This window comes from Papilio polytes, unplaced genomic scaffold (assembly GCF_000836215.1).
Source record: "Papilio polytes unplaced genomic scaffold, Ppol_1.0 DF824058.1, whole genome shotgun sequence".
Classification (NCBI taxonomy): domain Eukaryota; kingdom Metazoa; phylum Arthropoda; class Insecta; order Lepidoptera; family Papilionidae; genus Papilio; species Papilio polytes.
In genome coordinates, this window is record NW_013525146.1 from 94,008 (window position 1) to 116,444 (window position 22,437).

General features: G+C 32.7%; 5 protein-coding genes across 5 annotated transcripts; 3 read left to right on the top strand and 2 right to left on the bottom strand.

The window, feature by feature from the left end:
• The first annotated feature begins 130 nt into the window (after nucleotides 1-130).
• On the top strand, nucleotides 131-4,174 carry LOC106100254 (probable tRNA N6-adenosine threonylcarbamoyltransferase). Its single transcript, XM_013279049.1, has 6 exons — nucleotides 131-323; nucleotides 919-1,140; nucleotides 1,437-1,587; nucleotides 1,907-2,013; nucleotides 2,254-2,420; nucleotides 2,502-4,174. The coding sequence occupies exons 1-6, from the start codon at nucleotides 209-211 to the stop codon at nucleotides 2,742-2,744; spliced, it is 1,005 nt and encodes a 334-aa protein (XP_013134503.1). The 5' UTR covers nucleotides 131-208; the 3' UTR covers nucleotides 2,745-4,174.
• A 2,163-nt stretch (nucleotides 4,175-6,337) lies between these two features.
• Nucleotides 6,338-8,682, bottom strand: LOC106100262 (uncharacterized protein C20orf24 homolog). The gene is made up of 4 exons (XM_013279060.1): nucleotides 8,469-8,682; nucleotides 8,056-8,159; nucleotides 7,481-7,610; nucleotides 6,338-6,821 (listed from the first exon to the last, which is right to left on the bottom strand). Exons 1-4 carry the CDS (start codon nucleotides 8,568-8,570, stop codon nucleotides 6,768-6,770), a joined length of 390 nt encoding a protein of 129 aa, XP_013134514.1. The 5' UTR covers nucleotides 8,571-8,682; the 3' UTR covers nucleotides 6,338-6,767.
• A 404-nt stretch (nucleotides 8,683-9,086) lies between these two features.
• LOC106100256 (mini-chromosome maintenance complex-binding protein) lies at nucleotides 9,087-14,073 on the bottom strand. Its single transcript, XM_013279051.1, has 10 exons — nucleotides 13,971-14,073; nucleotides 13,778-13,922; nucleotides 13,515-13,697; nucleotides 12,920-13,282; nucleotides 12,333-12,579; nucleotides 11,948-12,065; nucleotides 11,375-11,554; nucleotides 10,668-10,911; nucleotides 9,685-9,849; nucleotides 9,087-9,323 (listed from the first exon to the last, which is right to left on the bottom strand). The coding sequence occupies exons 2-10, from the start codon at nucleotides 13,880-13,882 to the stop codon at nucleotides 9,114-9,116; spliced, it is 1,815 nt and encodes a 604-aa protein (XP_013134505.1). The 5' UTR covers nucleotides 13,883-13,922; nucleotides 13,971-14,073; the 3' UTR covers nucleotides 9,087-9,113.
• Nucleotides 14,074-14,313: 240 nt separating this feature from the next.
• Nucleotides 14,314-15,778, top strand: LOC106100289 (U1 small nuclear ribonucleoprotein A). Its single transcript, XM_013279111.1, has 4 exons — nucleotides 14,314-14,524; nucleotides 14,751-14,989; nucleotides 15,140-15,408; nucleotides 15,518-15,778. The coding sequence occupies exons 1-4, from the start codon at nucleotides 14,521-14,523 to the stop codon at nucleotides 15,675-15,677; spliced, it is 672 nt and encodes a 223-aa protein (XP_013134565.1). The 5' UTR covers nucleotides 14,314-14,520; the 3' UTR covers nucleotides 15,678-15,778.
• A 315-nt stretch (nucleotides 15,779-16,093) lies between these two features.
• Nucleotides 16,094-22,010, top strand: LOC106100288 (integrin-linked protein kinase). The gene is made up of 8 exons (XM_013279109.1): nucleotides 16,094-16,484; nucleotides 17,265-17,430; nucleotides 17,886-18,070; nucleotides 18,488-18,657; nucleotides 19,226-19,371; nucleotides 19,938-20,183; nucleotides 20,716-20,904; nucleotides 21,816-22,010. Exons 1-8 carry the CDS (start codon nucleotides 16,396-16,398, stop codon nucleotides 22,002-22,004), a joined length of 1,380 nt encoding a protein of 459 aa, XP_013134563.1. The 5' UTR covers nucleotides 16,094-16,395; the 3' UTR covers nucleotides 22,005-22,010.
• The last annotated feature ends 427 nt before the right edge of the window (nucleotides 22,011-22,437 follow it).

Below are 22,437 nucleotides of genomic sequence, written 5' to 3' on the forward strand. Positions count from 1 at the left end.
AAGGAATTAATATTCTTATAATTAAGATAGTTTTTTAAATTTAGGTTTGTTTGGAGTAAAACCTGGTATCTAAAGCTGCAAAATTCAAAGATCAATAAATTAAAACTATCAATGTCAGTTTGACGTTTTCTTTATCAATTTTGCTGAAGCCGCAATTTGTAAACAATCTTAAATTTTGTAATAAAAATCAAGTGGTGTAATAAAAACCATGGTTACTGCGATTGGATTTGAGGGAAGTGCCAATAAGCTTGGCGTTGGTATTGTTAAAGATGGTAAAATCCTTGCTAATTGCAGGCGTACATACATCACTCCGCCTGGAGAAGGTTAGTCGCAAATTACGATTAATATATTAAATCAATTGAAATATTAAATATAAAAATAATTTTTAATTTTACATTTTACATACATTTATATTGCATAAATCTCGTTATTTAGTTAGTTAGAAAGATTGTCGTTTTTAACATGTGATACATAGAAGCATGCTCCATACTGATTCTATTAACATACGTTATGATTTACTTTGAAATTCAGTGGGATTAAACTTTATCCAACCGTAAACCAGATTCATAGTATGTGAGAAAACATATTTTCAGTAGCATAACATAAATCTTAAAAGGAAAAACAGAATAAAGAATTTTCATTTATTCATAAGCAATTACTGAAGAAAGTCTTTTATTATCCATTGTGTTTGGTAAATGAATGTTTATTTTTAACAATTATCTAGCTAATATTATAAATGCTAAAGTTTAGATGGATGGATATTTTTTAGGTTTTAGCCTAAACTGCTGAAAGGACCTCAATGAATTTAGTCTCAAATTTACAAGATAGTCTGAAAGAAAACATAGGCTGTTTTTTTTTTGTTTTGCACGCAAAAGCTAGTATGTGAATAAAAATTATTAAATAGTATATTCTTTCAAGGTTTTCTACCCCGTGAGACAGCAGAACATCATCAGGAGAACATCCATACAGTAATGCGAGAGGCATTTGCTGAATCTGGTCTTTCTCCTCGTGATATTGATCTGGTGTGTTACACGAAGGGTCCAGGGATGGGTGCACCATTGCTGGTTTGTGCTATCGTAGCCCGCACTTGCTCTAAGATATGGAACAAGCCAATCATTGGAGTCAATCATTGCATTGGGCGTATCCTTTTTAAACTAAAAATACATTAAAAGAATATTCAAAGTATTGTCTTTTTCTTAGACTTACAGTTTTGATCTTCAGAATTTGTTTTCTTTATGTATTTATCCGAATTTTGTTTTGTACACTTATTTTAGTAAAAGGCTGTTTAAACCAATTACAGCTTTTAAATAATACCACAGCTTCTCATTGGAAATATAATAAACAATCAAACTTAAATATCATATAACATATGTCTAGGTATTCCCTGGGGTATTACTTTTTGGATAAATATAATTTCCTTAACCAATTAAATCTAGATATTGAAATGGGGCGCCTCATAACAAAGGCTAAAAACCCAACAGTACTTTACGTGAGTGGAGGGAACACGCAGATCATCGCCTACTCTCGCCAGCGATACAGAATCTTTGGGGAGACAATTGATATTGCTGTTGGGAACTGCTTAGACAGGTATTTAAACATTGATCTAGTTTTTAACTTACTAAAATTATAAATGCAAAAGTTTAGATGGATGGATGTTTGTTAGATTTTGTAGCCTAACTGTTAGGCCAACCAATCTCAATAAAATTTGGCCTATATGTAGAGGAGAGTTTGGAACACAGGCTACTTGCTTTTTTTTAATTCACGCTGGTGATAGTATTAAACAAAATTGGTTTGTATTTAAAACTTTACCAAATGTACAGTGTTTTGATTGTTTTATAATTAAGGATAGTTAAAGGAAGAGGATATGACAGTGTAGAGCAATATTTTATTATTAATTATGTTTCAGATTTGCCAGGGTGTTGAAATTGTCCAATGCACCCAGCCCCGGCTATAACATTGAGCAAGCCGCTAAAAAGGGAAAGAAATATTTACACCTACCCTACAGTGTTAAAGGTAATTTTTGTTGTCACTTAATTTGATAACAATTTCTCTTACTCAAATAATACTAGTTTAAAACCCTCACAGATGAATGCTTAAATATTTAAATATACAACAGGGTTTTAAATGAAAAGACCACACTTAAACTCTAAAACAATTCAATTTTGACTTCTGTCGCATCGTAAAAGAAAATTGTATAAAAATAGTTTCACTATTTGCCTGTTAAAAGCACTTTTACACAAAAAACTGTCATAGGTATGGATGTGAGTTTCTCCGGCATCCTTTCGTACATGGAAGACAAGATTACTGAGCTGCTGAAGGAGTATACTCCTGAGGACCTGTGCTACTCGCTGCAGGAGACTGTCTTTGCTATGTTGGTGGAGATTACTGAAAGGGCTATGGCACACTGCGGCTCCGAGGAGGTTAGTATAATCATTTTTAGTCATTTGGTATCACAGTTTTGGTTTACTTTTGTAATAAACTTTTTCTTACAATATCTTCAGGTACTTATCGTAGGTGGGGTAGGTTGTAACATCCGTCTGCAGGAGATGATGGGTGTGATGTGCGCTGAGAGAGGGGCGAAGCTGTTCGCTAGTGATGAGCGCTTCTGTATTGATAATGGAGTTATGATAGCCCACGCTGGAGCCCTAGCTTACCAATCCGGAGCTAAGACTGACTTTGCGGACTCCACCATCACGCAGCGGTACCGCACTGATGATGTACTCGTCACCTGGCGTGATGATTAAGTCTTGACGTTTGCAGCATTCTTCCACTGAAGGATTTGTCGCGCACGACTGCAGCAGTAGTGGAAATGGTTTAAAGTAAACTTAAGCTTTTAGAAAACTGTCGAGCGTTAGTCCCGTTAGTGGAATATTATCTTTCACACCGGTGTATTTAAACATTTTGTTTAGAAATTATTACAAATAGACATTTATAGAACACGCCAAGATTTCCTAATTAACATTACCCTTTTAAGTTGATATTTTGCATCTGAAATTATATCTGATTTTAAAGCCAACTTATGACAATTTTAACAGAACAGTTTGTTGAGTTTAGTCGTCAAAAATTTACATGAACAGTTCAATTGATATTTAACCTTTTTTCCGAACTGTTTAATTAAAATTGTCAGTAGTGACTAGTAGGCTTAAAATGTATAATATACAAGCAATTTAAATTAAATTGGTTAGTAATATACCTAGAGAGTTTCTACTTTCAACCTTAGATGTTCAAACTTTCTCGAAATTTGGTAACATTTAAGCGGCCATATTTAGGCTGAATTAAAATTGATTCTGGCAGAAATCAATGCATAACAGTAACCTTATTTTATCTGCATAAAATATGTTAACTACTAGAGTTTTTTTTTTAGGTCATAGTTATATGATTTTTTATTGTTCTTTATCTTTAGTAAATAAGAATAGCAGCAGGTCTGTGTAATTATAAGTCTTTTCAAGTACATTTTCATTATTTTAAAACATCCAAAGAAATTTCTTTATACACTTGTATAAAAATTATATAATCAACAACTATAAAACATGACATTGAAAATCATTAATGTACTTACAATATTTGAATATAATTGTTCCTTATCTTTGGAAATTATAGAAAAACAGCAGGTCTGTATTAAGTATAAAACACGGCATTTAATAAATATAATTAAGATGTAGCAAGATTTTAAACCAAATATGCTATAACAATTTTTTTATATTAATTTAAACTGAAGCGTATTTGATCTTTCAAATGACGACTCGAATTTGAAATCGGATATCGTAACTATGAGTTTTAACAGCAGTAACACAAACATATAGTCATCTCTCTCTAATCCCTTTTGTCGGAAAGAGAACAATGTGCCATCTGAAGCTCAGTTACATTTTTCGTTATGAAATCGAGTTTTATTTGTTTATTATCCAGTTTACAATATTCCAGTCCAAAGCATACAGCACTGTACAAATGGAATAATATAATCGAACACAAAGTGTAGTTTAGTCTTTGTGCAGTATGCCAGTTTTCATTGCAATTGGTTTGCTGTACTGGAATAATGTAAACTGGGCATTACAATTCTTTTACATCTTCATTCGTATTTGTTCTACGGATGTAAACTGCAGGGTTATTTTTATTATTTGATTATTGTAGTGATTACTTTTAATATTGATGTGTAATAAAATAAAATTAAATCTAACTTGTTTTATTTTTTACCAGTTTCATAACGTGTTTTATTTTAGTTCTTAAAACTAAATTTAGGCATAAGATTTTTCTTTATGAGTTTAAGTTCCCTACTGAATCAGGTGCTTGCAAATTTATTAATTTCGTAAATAAATAAAAGCTCCAGTACAAATCAACCATTTTAATATTTGTTCAACACAATACAACCAAATCCATTTGATATTCGTAAAATATTTTAATACGAGCTTGCATAGATAAGAAACTTTTGCTTGTGTTAAGATTTTTCCCGACCTACTCTATTTTGGACCATATCATTTTTAATTTTTTTGCTATAAAACTTCTGGAATGTTCAAATGTTAGTTTTGTCTGAAAAAAGTAGTCCCTTATCTTTACAAGCCTCTAATATTATAACTCAATAAATAAATTGCATTTCATTTCAAATAAATACAGCATTTCAAGTAATATTTATTTTATTCAACACAATAAATGTGAAATTAAACTTTACATAAAACGTAAATAATAAATATACATTATCCGATACTAATGTACTAATTTATTGCATTACGAATACTCATTATAAATACAATTAAAAAGTATCCGAGTAAACTTAACACTATTTTAAAATACGTTTCATTAACTATGAAAATGCAAACCTAACCTTACTGTGGGTTTTCAACTTCTGTGACATGTATAGTCATCTCGCTCATTCTCTTATTAATAGGCAGTGACAAATATGCATCGAAACAATATTTAACAGTGGTAGACGAATAACTTGCCCCAAAAATGCTACGACAGCCGCCCAATTAGAAGTAATTCTGCATTTCATTTGAGTATGCATTCCAGAGGCCTAATTATAACCCCTTTTCCTCCCCACCCTTTCTTAAGAATTAGATTTGAGAAAAGGATGTATGAAGTTTGAAAGACCCTATATCTGCGTGCCCCCACATAGATTAAAAGTAGGCAACACATGCATTTATGGATGTCCGTGGACAGTGGTTGATCTGCTATTTCGGCGAACTCTGTTAGCTGTTTATTCGTTTAAGTTAAATACGTAATAAAAGGTGTCACAGAAGCCAAAACCTGAGTTTAGCTACACTTTTTAAAATTCACGAATCGGCTCTAGACTTACATTTATGTTATTGGACCAATGGACATTTGGTCCAGTTAGCATTCATTTATCAAGTTATTTTAGAGATAAGACTTTTACTAAATTTTATGAATTTTGCAACATTATAATGCAAAATTAATAAGTAAATAATACCAATTGGCAAATTTATTGGTATATCAAAATATTTTGGTACCGCTGTATGTCACATAAAAATAAATATTTTGATAATTATTATCTTGTGGCAATATCAATACTTTGTAATGAAAAAGTTGTTAAATTAACAAGATTTTAGACGAGACAAAACAAGCTAAACCATTGTTTATTTTAAATCTATACATATATCAAAACTGGAGTATCTGTTTGTAAAATAGACAAAAATCCAGGTTACGGTAAGATGTATTTGCGTTGCTGATACGAAAACAGCATTTAAAAATTTTTTGTCTGTCTGTCCGCAAGCCGAGTTTGTTCCGGGTAATCTCCGAAACGGCTGGACCAATTTCGATCGAACTTTGACTGAAGGGTAGCTGACATAGACGGGCATATCATATGCTACTTTTTTGTCTTCATATTGCACGAAGTCGCGGGCAACAGCTAGTTGTCAAATAGATTCACCAACATTTGGATTTTATATTTATTCCAAAAGTAGCTTTCGCCCGCGACTCCGTCCGCGTGAAATTAAAAAAAAAAAAACAAAAGCCTATGTGTTCTTCCAAACTATCCTCTACATCTATACTAAATTTGATCGAAATCGGTTTAGCCGTTTAGGCTACAAACTCTAACCAACATTTATCTAACTAAACTTTTGCATTTATAATATTAGCATGATTTATTTAAAAATGAATACAATAATAATGTATTTTGACAGAGGATAAAGTAAAGAGCACAAAGTTAAGTTTATATATGATACAGTAGGTAGTTTTTAAAGGTATTGCAATTCACAATGAAGTAAATAACATTATGTATAATTTTGTTATTTTTTAGATAATCTTATTTTCATGTTATGTTTGTATGTATGTTTTAAAAATTGATGCTTTTTTATATACATTGTTTTATTATTATTGCTTTATTTATTTAATGCATACTTGTAAATCATTCAAAATGTATAAAACTTTAGATTTTTTTTAACCAGAACTACATACAAATTTTTAGCAAATTTCAACATACATTTTAACTGTTATTTTATTAATATGGTAACATCTAGTGCTTAGAGTATTTGCAGAAATGTACTTATCTAAATTGTTTATTATTCCAACTAAATAAAATTTAGGTTACATTCCATTCATAATTATAATTTTAATTTAAAAATATGGTCATATGAAAAAAATGTATGAACCACATCACAGATTCTGCAATTGCAAAATTATCTATGGATTTAACAAAAAATACCTATGCCTACCTTCAACATCACTCAAATCACAAAAAAAAATTATCAAGCACATCACTATCTCATTCTCAGTTGGCAGATTTCTTGGCTTTGTCCTAAGTTTGTTAAACTTTCTTTTCATAACAAACTCTCATTTCCATACAATCCTGTGTAGATAATTATCCATGTCACCTGTAACAAGTAAATACATTGACAACCAATAGCATACTCGGTTATACTTGGTTATTGTAGTCTATTGGTTAAATTAAACCTTATTTCAATTGTATAAGGTTTAATTTTTAACAGACTTCAAGAAGGAGGATGTATGTTAGTCTTGGGCTTAATCGGACATCTGCAAGTGCGCACCATACTAGTACAATTGGAAAAACGTACAAGTACACACTTTTAGTACCTTTAGTACTTCAGATTTGTGAGAACACAATGAAAATAATAGAATATAACGAGTGTTATAGATTACTTCACATCAAATTTAAAGCAGTGTCAAACATATGTTATTAGGGAAAATAAATTTAAGTTATAAATGATATTATTCATTTTTTATTCTGATTACCGAAGGATCTAGCAAATATACAACCAAATCAAACAACGAATAGGCGAACACCGATATCTGGTAGTGTACTAAAAGTGCCAAATGTCTGATTAATAAAAGCCGTTCAGTACCATTACTTTTTAGTACATTGTTTGTGTACTACCCAAGACTAATGTATGTACAGTCACATAAATATGCGGTGTTTAACTTACAAAACATTGCCTTGTTTCTTGGATATTTCTTAAGTGTTAAATGTAAATTTATGTATGAAAATTTACTATAGAAATAGGCAATGTCTTACCAAAAATCCCGCAGAAGCTGTCAATAATCCTTCTTTGTAGATCTCCCACACACCATCATATTCATCTTCATCTATCTTTTGGTAATTGTTGATGTAGAAATAAACCACAATTGTATTCACAAGCACAAATCTAAAAATAATTAAACATTAAAAGTATTGAAAACACAAAGGAAATCTGTAGTTTCCCTAGTTTAGTAATTGTCCAAAGTTATTCACTTATTTAAAAATAAGGATTTTCTGATCATAACAAAAGGCAATCGAATTATATATAGAACATTCTTTAATTTCTATTTTTATTAAAATACTCATGCAACATCTTATTTTATTTTACTAATACATCTGTAACTCTTCTGTCAATGTAAATGAAATATGTTTAATATTCTGTTACATGAGTAAAATAAATTATTTTTATTATAAATAAATATGAAAGTTTAGATTGTTAGAAAGTATCTCCGAAATCTATATACAAAGTTGTAGAGCATAATCTGGAAAAACAGATGATTCACTAAGTTTTTATTTTAACATAGAGCTGCAAGCAATAGTTAGTCTAAATTAAAAGATAAATAATTACTTACAGTAAGAATCCAATAAAACCCTTCAAAGGTATAAGACCCCAACAGAGACCTAGTATGATGCCAATTATCTGTCTCATCCAGTAGATTACGTCTAGAAACTCCTCCTAGAGTAAGCAAAATCATTTCCAGTCAATAAAATAATATAATAAAATTTTAAATAATAGTCCTATTAACAATCTTTAATATAAGAGAGGTTATATCTCGAAATCAATTTACTGTAAAGGATAAATATCCAGAAAGGAACTGAGAACTTTTATGTAAGGATGACATATTAATAGGACGAGGACAAATTTACTTTGATAAGATTTTAAATCATATGTAAAACAAACAGTTGCCGTACACCAGCAATGGCATCGTAAAGTTTTAATGCAATAGTATTTGAAATGATCAAGAGTCCCGTGATCCAAACTAACCTTGTCGGACCATTCTGTGTCTGCGGTAAATGCTCTCGTCCAAAGAGACTCTGTAACTTTTCCCTTACTAACACCATCTGATGTTTTATTTTTAGTCGACATGTTTATTGTATTAACTTCTTTCAGTATATTTATTAATATTCAATCGATATATTTCGATTAAAGTACGTAATGTCAACATGAAAGTTACACGTCACTGTCAATTTGACAACAACGTGGAACGTTTCATAATTTATGTATAGTCCGCTCACCTATTGTGGCACCTTTTTGACATTGGCAGGATGGCGCCTCTAAGCATTTAGGGTTACCAGCAAGGTAATATGTCCGCAATAAAAGGAAATTCTTTCCTTTTGAAAACGAAAACGCAAATTGTAAAGGAAGTACCTTACAATGTAACTAGGAATTGCCCCAGACTTTGTTTGTCGGTGAGAAGACTCTATAGTTAAAGAATCTTTGTAGCAAACTTTTAACAATGCACTCTGTTGATTTGAACTGTGCGTTTTAAAATTATCAGACAATTACTTTTATATCTATACACCAGCTGATTGTCAGTGTAGTTGAGCGTTACCGAACAACTGTACTGGCCTGCTATCCAAAAGGGTGATAGAGAAAAAGAAATATAAAGCCAACGTTTATTCTTAAAAACTACAATGTGGGGGTTATTCTATTCTTCAAGCGTTCTAATCTTTTATTTTCCATGTTGCGTGTGATATCCCAGCAATGTTCAGTCAAGGTGTCGCGGCCGTGCGACAGACTGACCAGTCTGGCCAACACCAGATGTCGGTGCAGGTCGTCCGCACTGAACGGATTCTCAGTGTCCGCTTTACGCAATTCTATAAAATCATCTTCTACAAACTGAAAATCACATATCAATTAATTAAAAACGTTTCCCTCTTAATGGGCACTAAAATGTTACTTATAGTCACGGAGAGATTTAGAATTTTGTCATTTTATAATCTTACTACTTAAATATTAAACCTGTTGCTGTTCTAACTTGAGTAGGCAACATTTTAACTACAGTTGAACTTAACAAGTCAGAATAGTTTTACTATTCAATTAAAACTGTCAGTAAGAAGTTTGCGCGCGTCTGTAGCAGGTCTTCAATTCAAAAATGTGTTGCCACTTTTTACCAATAGTTTATCAATTTCCAAGTTAAAACATATAATTTTGCTTGTGTGCTTAAAATTTATTTAGATTGAATATTTTTATTGCGTACCTTTAAATCTTCAGTGACAGTATATTTGACAAGTTTCAAGTTGGTTAAATATTTTCTGATTGTATTCATAATTTCTTCCTTTAAATAATAAGTAGCGGCTTCCACTATAGCATCAAATATCTCCAGAGATGATTCCTCAGGTTTCAGGGGAATGTGATAATCACTCTGTAAAGTATTTAAAAATACTATTATTAATTAGAATTATTTTTTCTCAACAAGCTTTAATTGTTTCATGTGATATTTTGGCTTCCTATATTAAATAAATAATTTATTGAAATTCAGTTAATTTATTAATTATATGGTATTTTTAATATTATTTCTACTACTTAAAATGATCAGTTAAAAAGATTTTATTGCCCTCACAATATATTTGAAAAAGGGGATAAGAAAAACATCGGTATTTGCAAAGATAAGAACTATTCTTACAAAAGATAACATATTTTCTTCCTCTAAATTTTTGTGACAGAAGAGTTTTTGAGAGTGGTAGAGCTGTGGTGAGTGGTAGAGTTTTTTAACAGTGGTAGAGCCCGCTTTAACATCTTTGCACGAATGGGCCGGCTCGCCCGGTGTAATACCACGACCACACAGAAAACAGGCGTGAAGTAGAAGCAACTCCGCGTTTCGTCTGATGAGTGTGGTGCCGGAGGCCTAATTTTAGTCCCTTTTACTTTCCACCCTTTTCTTAAGAGGAAAGGATGGGAGGAAAAAGTGGATTGGACGGTGAAGGAGATGCATAGGAAGGGGAAATGTCCTCTTTATGTGCGTCTCCTCCTCCGTCAATTAGGGTAGGCAACGCATCTACAATAGCGGATGTTTATGGGCAGCGGTCGCTTTCCATTTCGGTGGATTCAGGTGGCCGCTTGCTCGTTTTCCACCTCGTAACCCTAACACTACTGAACTTTCATAACAATTATTACTAATTAATTATAGAAATATTTACTAAATTTCTTGCAGTTTTAATGTAATAGACATATAAATCTTACCGGCAACAGAGATTTTCCTTCAGACAGTAACAAAACTTTAATATCCGCATCGAATTCCATTTTATAATATTTAAAATCATATTCAACTTTCTGTGTAGTTATCATATTGCCTAATGCAGTTATGTTCCCTACTCCGGTCGAGTCTAGACGTCCTTGTTCCATTTTAGTCTCATCTAACACTAAATGCGTGTGTTTACTTAGTTGTAGAATACCACTTGTTAATCTATTACAATCATAATCTTTCCTACAAAAAAATACACAGGGTGAACAGAGATGTAGAATTCAAAGATATGGCACCATACCCTATAAGTTATTCAGTTATTTTGTAAAAATTGTGAGATTAATTAAATAACATTGTATAATAAAGGTAGATTTGTGTAATAAAGCAAAAATGTACTTTACCCAAAATATTGTAACTATAAAAATAGCAAAAAAATATTTTCTATAATAAATTATTTTAAATTTGAATCTAAAGAAATTTATTTTTCCAATTGGATTATGAATAGGATTTAACTGTATTTTTTAATTAATTTAAGGCCTGTCCCACCACTGGCTGATAAAGGCTCAGATAGCTTAAAAATGATGTCACTGTCAGATTAAGTAACAAAATCCGATATTTCCATCACATAGTTTACATGTTTGATTGTTATCAGACAATTTACAATTTGGTGGGACTGGCCCTTAATAATTAAATAAGTAATACTTACTTGGGTAATAAAGTCATAGTATTCAGATTATCAATTGTGAGAGGGAGATAGTAACTTTTCGTGACAAATTGTTTTATAATATCATATAGTTGTTTGGCATAATTTGGATATTTTTTAGTTGGCAAATTTGAGATATTCAAACAAAACTGTCCAAGTGCAAGGGTATCTTGTCTTAGATATCTGGAAATTAAAAAAATCATATAACTTGTAAATTTACACATATTAACACTTTATAAGAAATAAATTATTTTTCACATTTACTTTAATGAAAAATATTTTTTTGTCATATATTTTTATAACATGCAGTCAAATTTCCAATTGACAAAGTTTATAATTTGCAGGTAACTAATAAAACAGTAAACTAACTAAAATAAGGTGTTTCTCGTTGGGCCGATTGGCCTATTGGGAATTGTTTTCCTATTGGGTCCATTGACTGTATGGATTTGATTAGCTCAATAACAAATATCCCATTGGTTTGATAATAGGTGGGTATTGGCCCAAAGAGAAAACCTTAACTATGCTAACTTGTTACTAGTTCATGTAATTGATTTTTTTTTTGTAATATAAACTTACACAGATGCAATAAGGTGGCATATTAAATATTCAGCTGCCAATTCATCTCCAAGCAGCAGTTCCGTTAAAGCTTTTAAAAGATGCTCTCTCGCTGAACTGGCTTCTTCTAATACTTTTGCTGCAAAATATAATTACAAATGTAACCTTTACTATGGACAAGCTGTCCCAATGCTGCTTAATCCATATGAAATTATACAAACTTTTTTCTTCACATTCGTAAAAATTTGCAAAAATGATAATCAAAGCTTTTGCCATTGGATAACCATAACCATGACAATCTTGCTTTTTTGTAGCCAATAGTAGTGGCTTGAAGTTATTGATGCGTTTCCCCTAATTTTTTTTAATCTAGTTACATACAAAATTTTACATTTACAATAATACCAACCTTGATCAAAAGTTTCCTTTAACAATGGATTACAATGTTCAAGTTTCTTCACAACAACAGCATGGATCCTTGGAACTAAACTCGGTGGAGGGTTGTGTGTGATTATCTCCGCTTCTGTTTCACTCTCCGGCTCCAAGAATGAGTTATTTTCAGGTCGGAACTCACCGGACAGAGATGGATCAACAGATAAAAAGCCTATAACTTCTATCATATCATTTAATTTGAGATTTTCTGATTCATCATATATCTAAAGGGAGAAATTATTTTATAATTAGTTCTACAAGACCTGGCTTAATTAATTTCTGAGTTTTATTGATTAATGAAAGTCTTGTAGTCTACTATTAAAAAGAAATAGCATTTTAATTGATAAGGCCATAGTGAAACTCCAAATATCATCCATTACCAATTTTTAGGAGATTATTAAAATAAATAATCCCAAGTACAGTTGGTGACAGGCAGGCAGCCGGCTGCAAAAAATAGTGCCGAATCCAAAATTAGGTTTTTGATGGCAAAAATCTGCTGCGCCGACCCTACGGGAGTAGGATAAGCAGAAAGAAGAAGAGGAGATTATTAAAATATCTTCTCACCTTAACAATGCATGATTTACTAGGTACATCAGGTAATGGAAAGTTTAGTAAATGCTCTCTGGATACCACATTATTCCCTTCTTCAACTTTTTCCACAGTCTTAAGTTCCTTATTCCCGCAAACATTGTCTACAACTTCCATAGCCTCAGGGTCTCCTTCAGCCTCATCATAGCTTCTTTTGAATTTTGTATTTGTCAAGCTGAGTCGTTTTGTGGTATTAGGTTGATCATTTAAATGCTTCAAATGGTTTCTGCTATCCTCTATTTCTTGAGCCCACTCACTCAGACCAGGTAGCGAAACAACCACCATAGCTTGCCGCTGTGCACTTTTCAAATTTTCTGTATAATTAATTTTTTCATTCTCCTGCAATGAAGATTAATTTGTAATATCATTCATACGACATTCGAACCCAAAACATAATGCATAGTCGATAGTTAAATTTCTTATGAAGAAGAGAACTAAATATAATTTCAGAATGATTTAACTATATGGTAGGTGATGGCATCGGAGAATATGTGAGTTAAGCCATTTTTAAATAGTTTTTGATAAAATCTCACGAACTTTATACAATATAATAAAACTAACTTTTACATACCAGTATGTGAGCTGTATCACAGTATTTTCCAGATTTTACTTTGACTTCATTGGTAGAAGCATTATAAACTTCAAATTTTTCAAAATAAAACTCGGGATTATGCATATCCTGGACCATTCCACGAAACCGAACCAGTCTACCATCGGAAAAGTTATGAGAAGCATTCGAATTCAATAGAGGAATCTGTAAGGTTACATGGAGGTCAAAGAAAACAATATTTCCTATACAGAATTAGATTATAAATAATAAGAATCAATCAATACCTGATACCAATTAGTAAGTTTTGATAATTTGTTTTTCCAATTATCTTCATCAGACATCCACAAATCGGGAGTAACTGAGTCAAAATCATACGAAAAATCGTGCATTATGGTTTTAGTAAATTAAAATTCTAATATTCAACAAACACTGTTTGTTGAATATTAGAATTTTAATTCGTTATTTGTTTGTCAAACAGAAACACGTAAACGCTTAAAATTAAAATAACTTAGTTTAAAGGTAATTACAACTGTAGTCAGTCATAAAAAATATTTATAAAAACAATTTGAATATACAGGTACAATATTCACATTAACACTTTGACAGCCCGCGAAAAATATGTCATGAATGAAGTTCATACAGATAAGACAAAAATATGTTGGCTACATTTAGCTTTTAAAGATTTTCCAACAAATAAATTACATATACAAGAGAAGGCGTAAGTAAAACACAAAAGAAAATCCGTTTAAAACCTATTTATTGGATTATTGCTTTTAAATCTATAAGTTTTTATCGCAGGTTTTTTTGCACTGACCATTTTTATTTATAATCTGGTACTGTTTCCGATGCCGCCACCAAGCGCCAAGCCAATTTAAGTCGGTTTTTAATAAAAAGCTTAGTTAACAAGTAAAACTGGTAAACATTCTAACTTTATTTTACGGGTTTTGTGGTAACATTTGTAAGAAATTGGAAGTTCTCAACTATTCCATCATCTTTTACTAGTTGTACTATAACCACAAATCACAAAATGAGTAAGTTTTGCAATTTATTTATTACAATTGATAGCTATTCAATTCTTAAGTTCAAATAGACTGCCTTTTAAGATGTTTAGTCATTCGCTCTACATAATTCTAATAGATTTAAATGCAATGGAAAGCATAAACAGAAATCATAACCTAAAAATATATTTTATTCGAATTTAGTTTTATATGATAAAACCGTTATTTAACCTTATATTTAATGTAATTTCTTTTTCAGCGATGGATATTCGACCAAATCACACTATTTACATAAACAATCTGAATGAAAAAATAAAAAAGGATGAACTCAAAAAATCCTTATATGCAATATTCTCACAGTTTGGTCAAATATTAGACATAGTTGCTATGAAAACACTAAAGATGAGAGGTCAAGCGTTTGTTATATTTAAAGAAATAGGTAGTGCCACTGTTGCATTGAGAAGTATGCAAGGATTCCCTTTCTATGATAAACCTATGGTAAATATCTATTTTAAGTAGGTTACACTCTTAAATTTTCATTAAAAAAACCTGTGCTGTGGTGATGTAGTTAGAAATATACTAGTAATAATGCTTTCAATCCTTAAAATTGAGTCTATAATCTAATGTTTTAATATTTCCTGATTCCAGAGAATTCAGTACTGTAAAACAGATAGTGATATTATTGCAAAAGTCAAGGGCACCTTCCAAGAGAGGCCAAAGCGTCCCAAAGTACCTAGAAGTACAGAGGATGGTAAAAAGAAGAAAAACAAGGATGCAAGTCGTGGGGTTATACCTGGCTTCGGTCAACCCAATATGATTAACAATGTTAATGCAGAACAACCTCCCAACCAAATTCTTTTCCTAACAAACTTACCTGATGAAACATCTGAAATGATGTTGTCTATGCTTTTCAATCAGTAAGTATTTTACATTTTAACTATTATACCAATTGTTTGATCATAGATTCATGACACATTTTTCATCTACACTATAAAATTTTGTTACTACAATATTTATCTTTTGCAGATTTCCTGGTTTTAAAGAAGTCCGTCTTGTGCCAAACCGGCATGATATTGCATTTGTAGAATTCTCTAATGAAATGCAATCTGCAGCCGCCAAAGAAGCTCTGCAAGGATTCAAAATAACACCAACACATGCAATGAAGATAACATTTGCAAAGAAATAGTGTTTACTTTATATTTTAAATAAAAACTTTGTTTTTAAGAACTGTTTTGAGCATTGCACTACGCCTAAACAGCTCTTCTGCTGTGATATTATTTCTAAGGATGTACATTGTTTTCCTTTTGCATGTGCATAACCAGAAATCCTGGCACCTCCTGTTTAAGTGAAGTGACAACAGAAAAGCAAAAATAACTAAATTCTATCAATATATAAATGCTTGTCTTTGACTTTGCTTAGCTAGGTCAAGCCTGGAACTCAAAATATTGATCATTTTAGCATTTACAAATGGCTTTAAAGCAATGATCACCATAAATGTGCTTAAAGTTCTCAGAACTGGGCCATGAAATGTCCAAAAAAATATGTATGGCATGTTGGGTTACCATAGTCCACTTTTAAGATGTTGCTATTATTTTATACTAGCAACTCTAAATATAACCCGTTCAATTTAAAAGAGACGTTTGCCCTAAAGATTCCTTTTACAGATTCTACCAAGATTGTAGGAATATAGAAACTTATGAAATTAGCACAGTTATATTTTATTTTCGGTGATTGCGAAACTGTCAAAGTGGAGTAATAAATTACTCCTGTTGTGATTTTACTTCGTTTTATTTTTTGATAAAAGAAATCCATATAAATCTATTTAGATATCCTTATCAGACGTTCTGATAAATATTGACACAGGACAATCTTATTTCTATAATTGTTATCAGTGAAGTGTTAAAATGGAAGACATATTTCAGTGGTGTAGGGAAGGAAATGCTTTACAGGTGCGGGTTTGGCTTGATGATACAGAACATGACATGAACCAAGGGTAAGTTGAATTAATTTACGATACTCTAAATAAGCTAAAAGACTTGAAGGCCTACATCTGCCTTATAAGGCATAAGGAATTCGAGTATCGCCCACAGATGTTAGTAAAATATGTTTCACAGTTTTGTTTCATTGTAAGATATCTATGTGTCATAGGTCATCTTAGTATATAGCTTGTGACTTCATCGATAGCCTGTAAAATATCCTTTAGTTTATTGGCTATTCTAAATGATACATACATACAAAAATCTTGTAAAATTTGTTAATAAAAAAAGTTCATACTTAAAACAATATCTTTCATATCAGATTCAATTTAAAACTACAGGAAAAGTGAAAAGTATCTGGAACTCGAAATCTGTACTAATTATTTTTATGAAGTTGTATGACTCATGTTTAATTCGAAATCTCAATAACTGAGAAAAGCTTGTTTTCATACACACAGCTGCAGATAAATAATTAGGGTGTGGCAAGGCAGTGGTAATATTGTATAGAGTACCAACTTTACTAGTTAATAAGTTTACTCATACATGCCTGTGATAAATTTAAAAATATTATTTTTCCTCCTATATCATATACATTTCCCATTCAACTATATGTTTTAAAAGATGTAATTTTAACTTACTTGATGTAGTATGTCTTTGAACATTTTTTATAAATTTTTCTACAAGTAAATTGTTATTGGATGCACCAGGGAAGCGGTGTTAATATTATATATTTAAATAAGTTTTATTTATATTGTATTTATTCAATTTGTATGGAAATCCTTAATATTTGTTGACAGAGATGATCATGGATTCAGTCCATTGCATTGGGCCTGCAAGGAAGGTCACATCAAGATTGTGGAGATGCTTATTCGCCGTGGAGCTCGGATCAATGTTACCAATATGGGAGATGATACACCCCTACATCTAGCTGCAGCACATGGCCACCGACCTATTGTGCAACTGGTATGACAGTTAAAATAAATGAATAAACCCCTATCTATACTAATATTATAAAGATGCAAGATTTGTATTTTTTGTATTTCTTGAAATAACTCAAAAACTACTTGGCCTATTTTAAAAATTCTTTCACTGTTCAAAAGGTTATTTATCTTGAAGTAACATAGCTATGCTTTTTATTTATTTTTTAATTTCAAGAGGACAAAGCCGCAAGCAACAGTTAGTATTGATATAAAATTGTAATCCTTAAAATCGGTTGACCTTGCAATGCAAAGTGCACTCCTCTTGTATCAATACTCCTTAATTATTGCATCTCAGATGCAAACATAATTAAAAATAATTATTCTTTATGAAAATGTTCTGATGTCAAAGTTTAGTTTAAAAGTCTTTCTGGGCGTGGCAGTATTTAGTATTAAGCTGTCTACACAGGTTGCTTGCTTTATCATTGTTAATATTTCCAGTTGTTACAAAACCGTGTGGATGTGAACTTTACGAATGAGCATGGTAACTCACCGCTGCATTATGCATGCTTTTGGGGTTACAATGCGATTGCTGAGGACTTGGTGCTTGCTGGAGCGCTTGTCTCTCTTGCTAATAAAGATGGGGACACGCCCCTTGAGAAGACTCGAGGACAACTGGTCCAGAGGTAATTGTATGTTTTAAGTAATTGAATAACAAAGCAAAGCCTAAGTAATTATTAGAATAATAAGGGTTTCTTACTTAGTAATATTATACCATAAATGATAAGATTAAATGCTATTTTATTTTATTTATTTATTTAAATAAGAAGGCTAGATGGATGAAAGGATGAATGGATGAAAAAATATTTGTTAGAGTTTGTAGCCTTAACTGTTGAATGGATCTTGATGAAATTCGTCATAGATTTGCGCGGATGCAGTCGCGGGCAAAAGCTAGTGTTTTAATTATTCTCACATTTACGTTTGTTTAAATCTTTGTAATTTCATTTTGTCTCTGTTGTAAAATTATTATTTTTTGTAAATTCTTGTTGCCGTTTCTTCATATCTTTTTGGGTTCCAAGTTCTAATAAGAACTATAATTACAGATTGCATGAAATGGCAGTTCAGCATGGCCAGGATCTGAAGAAGATCCAGTTCAAGGATCAGTCGTGGCTGGGCTTGAAGACCAGGAGTCGTGACGCGACACTCTCGCGACATAAAGGCATCAATATTAATGAGTTGGCACTTCATACGAGAATTGCTGTTACACCTTCGGGTAAGATAATATTTTAATGTGAAATATTTAGGAAGGCAATGTACATGGCTTATGTCCAATGGTCTGATATAAGATAATGGTTATGATGAATTGATGGACACATTACTAAGTTCACCATTACAGTAAATTAAAAAAAACAAAAGTGAGTAACCTGTGTTCTTCCAGACTATTCTACATCTGTGCCAGATTTCATCGAGATTAGTTCAGCTATTTAGACGACAGACTGTATCCATCCATCAATCTAAACTTTCGCATTTTTAATATATTTACTATTACTATTGCCATTTATTTTCTAAATATATACAACTATTTGCGATTTTTAATCTTAAGTAAATTTTAATTCTTACTTTGGGAATGTATAACATTTGGTGTACTTAAAACATAGCTAATACAAAATTTAAACTTAACATTAGCTTGTAGTTTATTTGAAGTATATGTCTCCTCAGTTTGATTTTAAATGGGCTCTTTTGAGTGGGGTAAAAAGTGAATATTAGTGTCCATGATAAGATTGGTCTGTTTTGAGTGGGGTATAAAGTGTGAATATCAGTGTACATGGTATTGTGAGCAGGGGAGACGTGGCGCGGCCGTTGGCAGAAGAACGACATCGTGGCGAAGATAATCGCGGTGCGCGAGTGCTCCCCGCGCGTGCAGCGAGACTTCAACGAGGAGTTCCCCAAGCTGCGCATCTTCTCACACCCCAACATACTGCCCGTTGTAAGTTACTTCTTACTATTTTTTTTATATCGGTGGAAAACGATCAAGCGGCCATCTGAATCTGCCACATTTACAATAGCGAATACATGAACAGGATATTTTCCCTTCCTATGCGTCTCCTCAACTATCAAGTCCATGTCCCCACAAGGGTGGGAACATGGACTGATCTGACCTGATATCCTACCCTTTTTCTCATAAGATAAGGATCATAGATAAGGATCTTATGAGAAAAAGGGTAGAATGGAAAAGGGAATTAAGTTGGGCTGCACTACACTCATCTAACGAACCGCGGCATTGCTTCCACTTGACGGCTGTCTTCTGTGTGGTCGTGGTATTTCACCAGGTGAACCGACCCATTCTTGCGAAGATGTTAAAGCGGGCTCTACCACTGTTACTAGCTTTCGCCCGCGATTCTGCCGGCGTGAAACTTTTTATTGCTGCAAGAATTTTTAAAATCGACCCATTAGATTTCAGTTTTTTCCATACATGCAAAAATACAAATCTTTTCTCTTTATTAGTATAAAAATATGAGTGTTTAAACGGTCAGTTACTGGTATTGTGTGCAGGTGGGTTGTTGCGTGTCTCCGCCATCGCTGGTGGTGATATCGCAGCACATGTCGTGGGGCTCGCTGTACAGCCTGCTGCATGGGGGCGGGGGCGGGGGCGGCGGGGGCGGGCGGGGCGGGGTGGTGGTGGACGCGGGCGCGGCGCTGCGCCTGGCGCGCGACGCCGCCGCCGGCATGGCCTATCTGCACTCGCTGCAGAGAGACCGCGCTCTGCCCACCTACCATCTTAACAGTCGTCATGTTATGGTAAGTCGAAGTAGTCAGCCTCCAAGAAGGTCACCCCCCAGTATTAAAATGTAATTTTTTTAACTAAAACTATTGTGACAAGTCCATATTGTTACTAGCTGCCCCAACACCCTTGAAGACAATGTGCGTTACCAAAGGAAGGGCACCCCCAAGTATAAAATTGAATTTTATTTAACTAAAACTATTATGAATGAGACAATATTAATACTAGCTGCCAACCCCCTTTAAAGACCAAGCCTAGAATTAAATTAATCTTTGGAAGTTTTGGCAGTTCATCTAAAGAACTACAAACTATGTTATACCAGATAGACATTTTATTAATAATGTTGGTCACATCAGTTATGATTTTTTTTTCTACAATGGTTTAATTGAACTGGAAACATTTAACCGACAAATTTATAGGACATTGCATTCAAAACAATACGATAAGTTAATTAAATGTTCAATTGTATCAAAAATAATAAAGGTAATTTCTTAATCTCTTTCCAATAATGTAACTTTCAGTTCAAATCAATGTACATTTCGTTCGCAGATAGACGAGGACCTGACGGCCCGCATCAACATGGCGGACTCGAAGTTCTCGTTCCAGGAGCGCGGGCGCGTGTACTCGCCGGCGTGGATGTCGCCCGAGGCGCTGCTGAAGCCCGCCGCCAAGCGCAACTGGGAGGCCGCCGACATGTGGAGCTTCGCCGTGCTGCTGTGGGAGCTCGCCACCAGGGAGGTCCGTCCTCACTACTATTGTCGTAGCTATCATATCATCGTTGTAGCTATCATATCACCGTTGTAGCTATCGTATTATCATCGTAACTACCATCACATCATCATTGTAATTATCATCTCAACATTATTGTCTCAACCATCTCATAATTGTAATCATCATCTCATCATCATTGTCACTATCATTTCATCATCATTGTTACTACCATTTAATCATCATTGTCACTATCACCTTAGCATCATTGTCACTGTCATTTCATCATCATTGTCACTATCATTTCTGCATCATTGTCACTCTATTCATCTTCATTGTCACTATCATTTCATCATCATTGTCACTACCATTTAATCATTATTGTCACTATCACCTTAGCATCATTGTCACTGTCATTTCATCATCATTGTCACTATCATTTCTGCATCATTGTCACTCTATTTATCGTCATTGTCACTATCATTTCATCATCATTGTCACTATCATTTCATCATCATTGTTATTATCATCACAGCATCATTGTTACTAACATATCATCATAACTATCATGTCAGCACAGCCAAAGGATTATTGCATCATAGTTGTGTCATCATTGTCAAAACTATAATTTCGTAATCATTATCATAACCTATTTTGTACATTGGTACAAAATACAAAGTTATTATATAATCATTGTTAAATTATTATTTTATCATCATTGTTACAATTGTTGTTAATATCATTGTTAAGGTCAACAACAACTACAACTCCTTAGATATCACATTATAATTCTTGTGAATCATTTAATTAACTATCCAAAAATTACTACGTTTACTAGTAAAGACCTGCAACAGCTAAAAGTATTGTATAGTTTCGTTCAGTTTGATCTGATAAAGATGTAATGACTTTTAATGATTAAAATACTTTATTTGGTAATTTAGGTACCATTTGCGGATTTATCGCCTATGGAGTGCGGTATGAAGATAGCTCTGGAAGGTCTGCGCGTTAGTATCCCGCCCGGCGTGTCGCCGCACATCGCCAAGTTGATCAATATTTGTATGAACGAGGACCCCGGCAAGCGGCCCTCCTTCGATATGGTGCTGCCCATACTCGAGAAGATGAAACGATAAAAAAAATGTCTATGGTCGCAAATCGTAACGCAATGATAGGGTTGCCAGTAACAATAATCAAATTAATTTAAAGAACCTCTAACAGTGATTGGTAAAACTAAAGTTCTTTGAATGTAAACGATTTATCAAAGTACAACGTAAAAATAAAGTTTATACTCTGTGGTAAAATTAACACATTAAAAAACAAATGTTATTAATTAATGCACATGTTATATGAAGTTCTATGTTTTTTAATGTAAATTAAATACGCTATGAAGTGCCATTTTTTACAGGTTTTTGACTATGATATATGCAAGTTATAGACATACAATATTTTTTTAAATACAGTGGACATGGAAATTATACCAACTGTTTTAAATCCTATTTATTTTAGCATTATTATAAGTTCTGGCCATTTATGTCCCAAAGTATATTGCATTACAATTTTTTATTA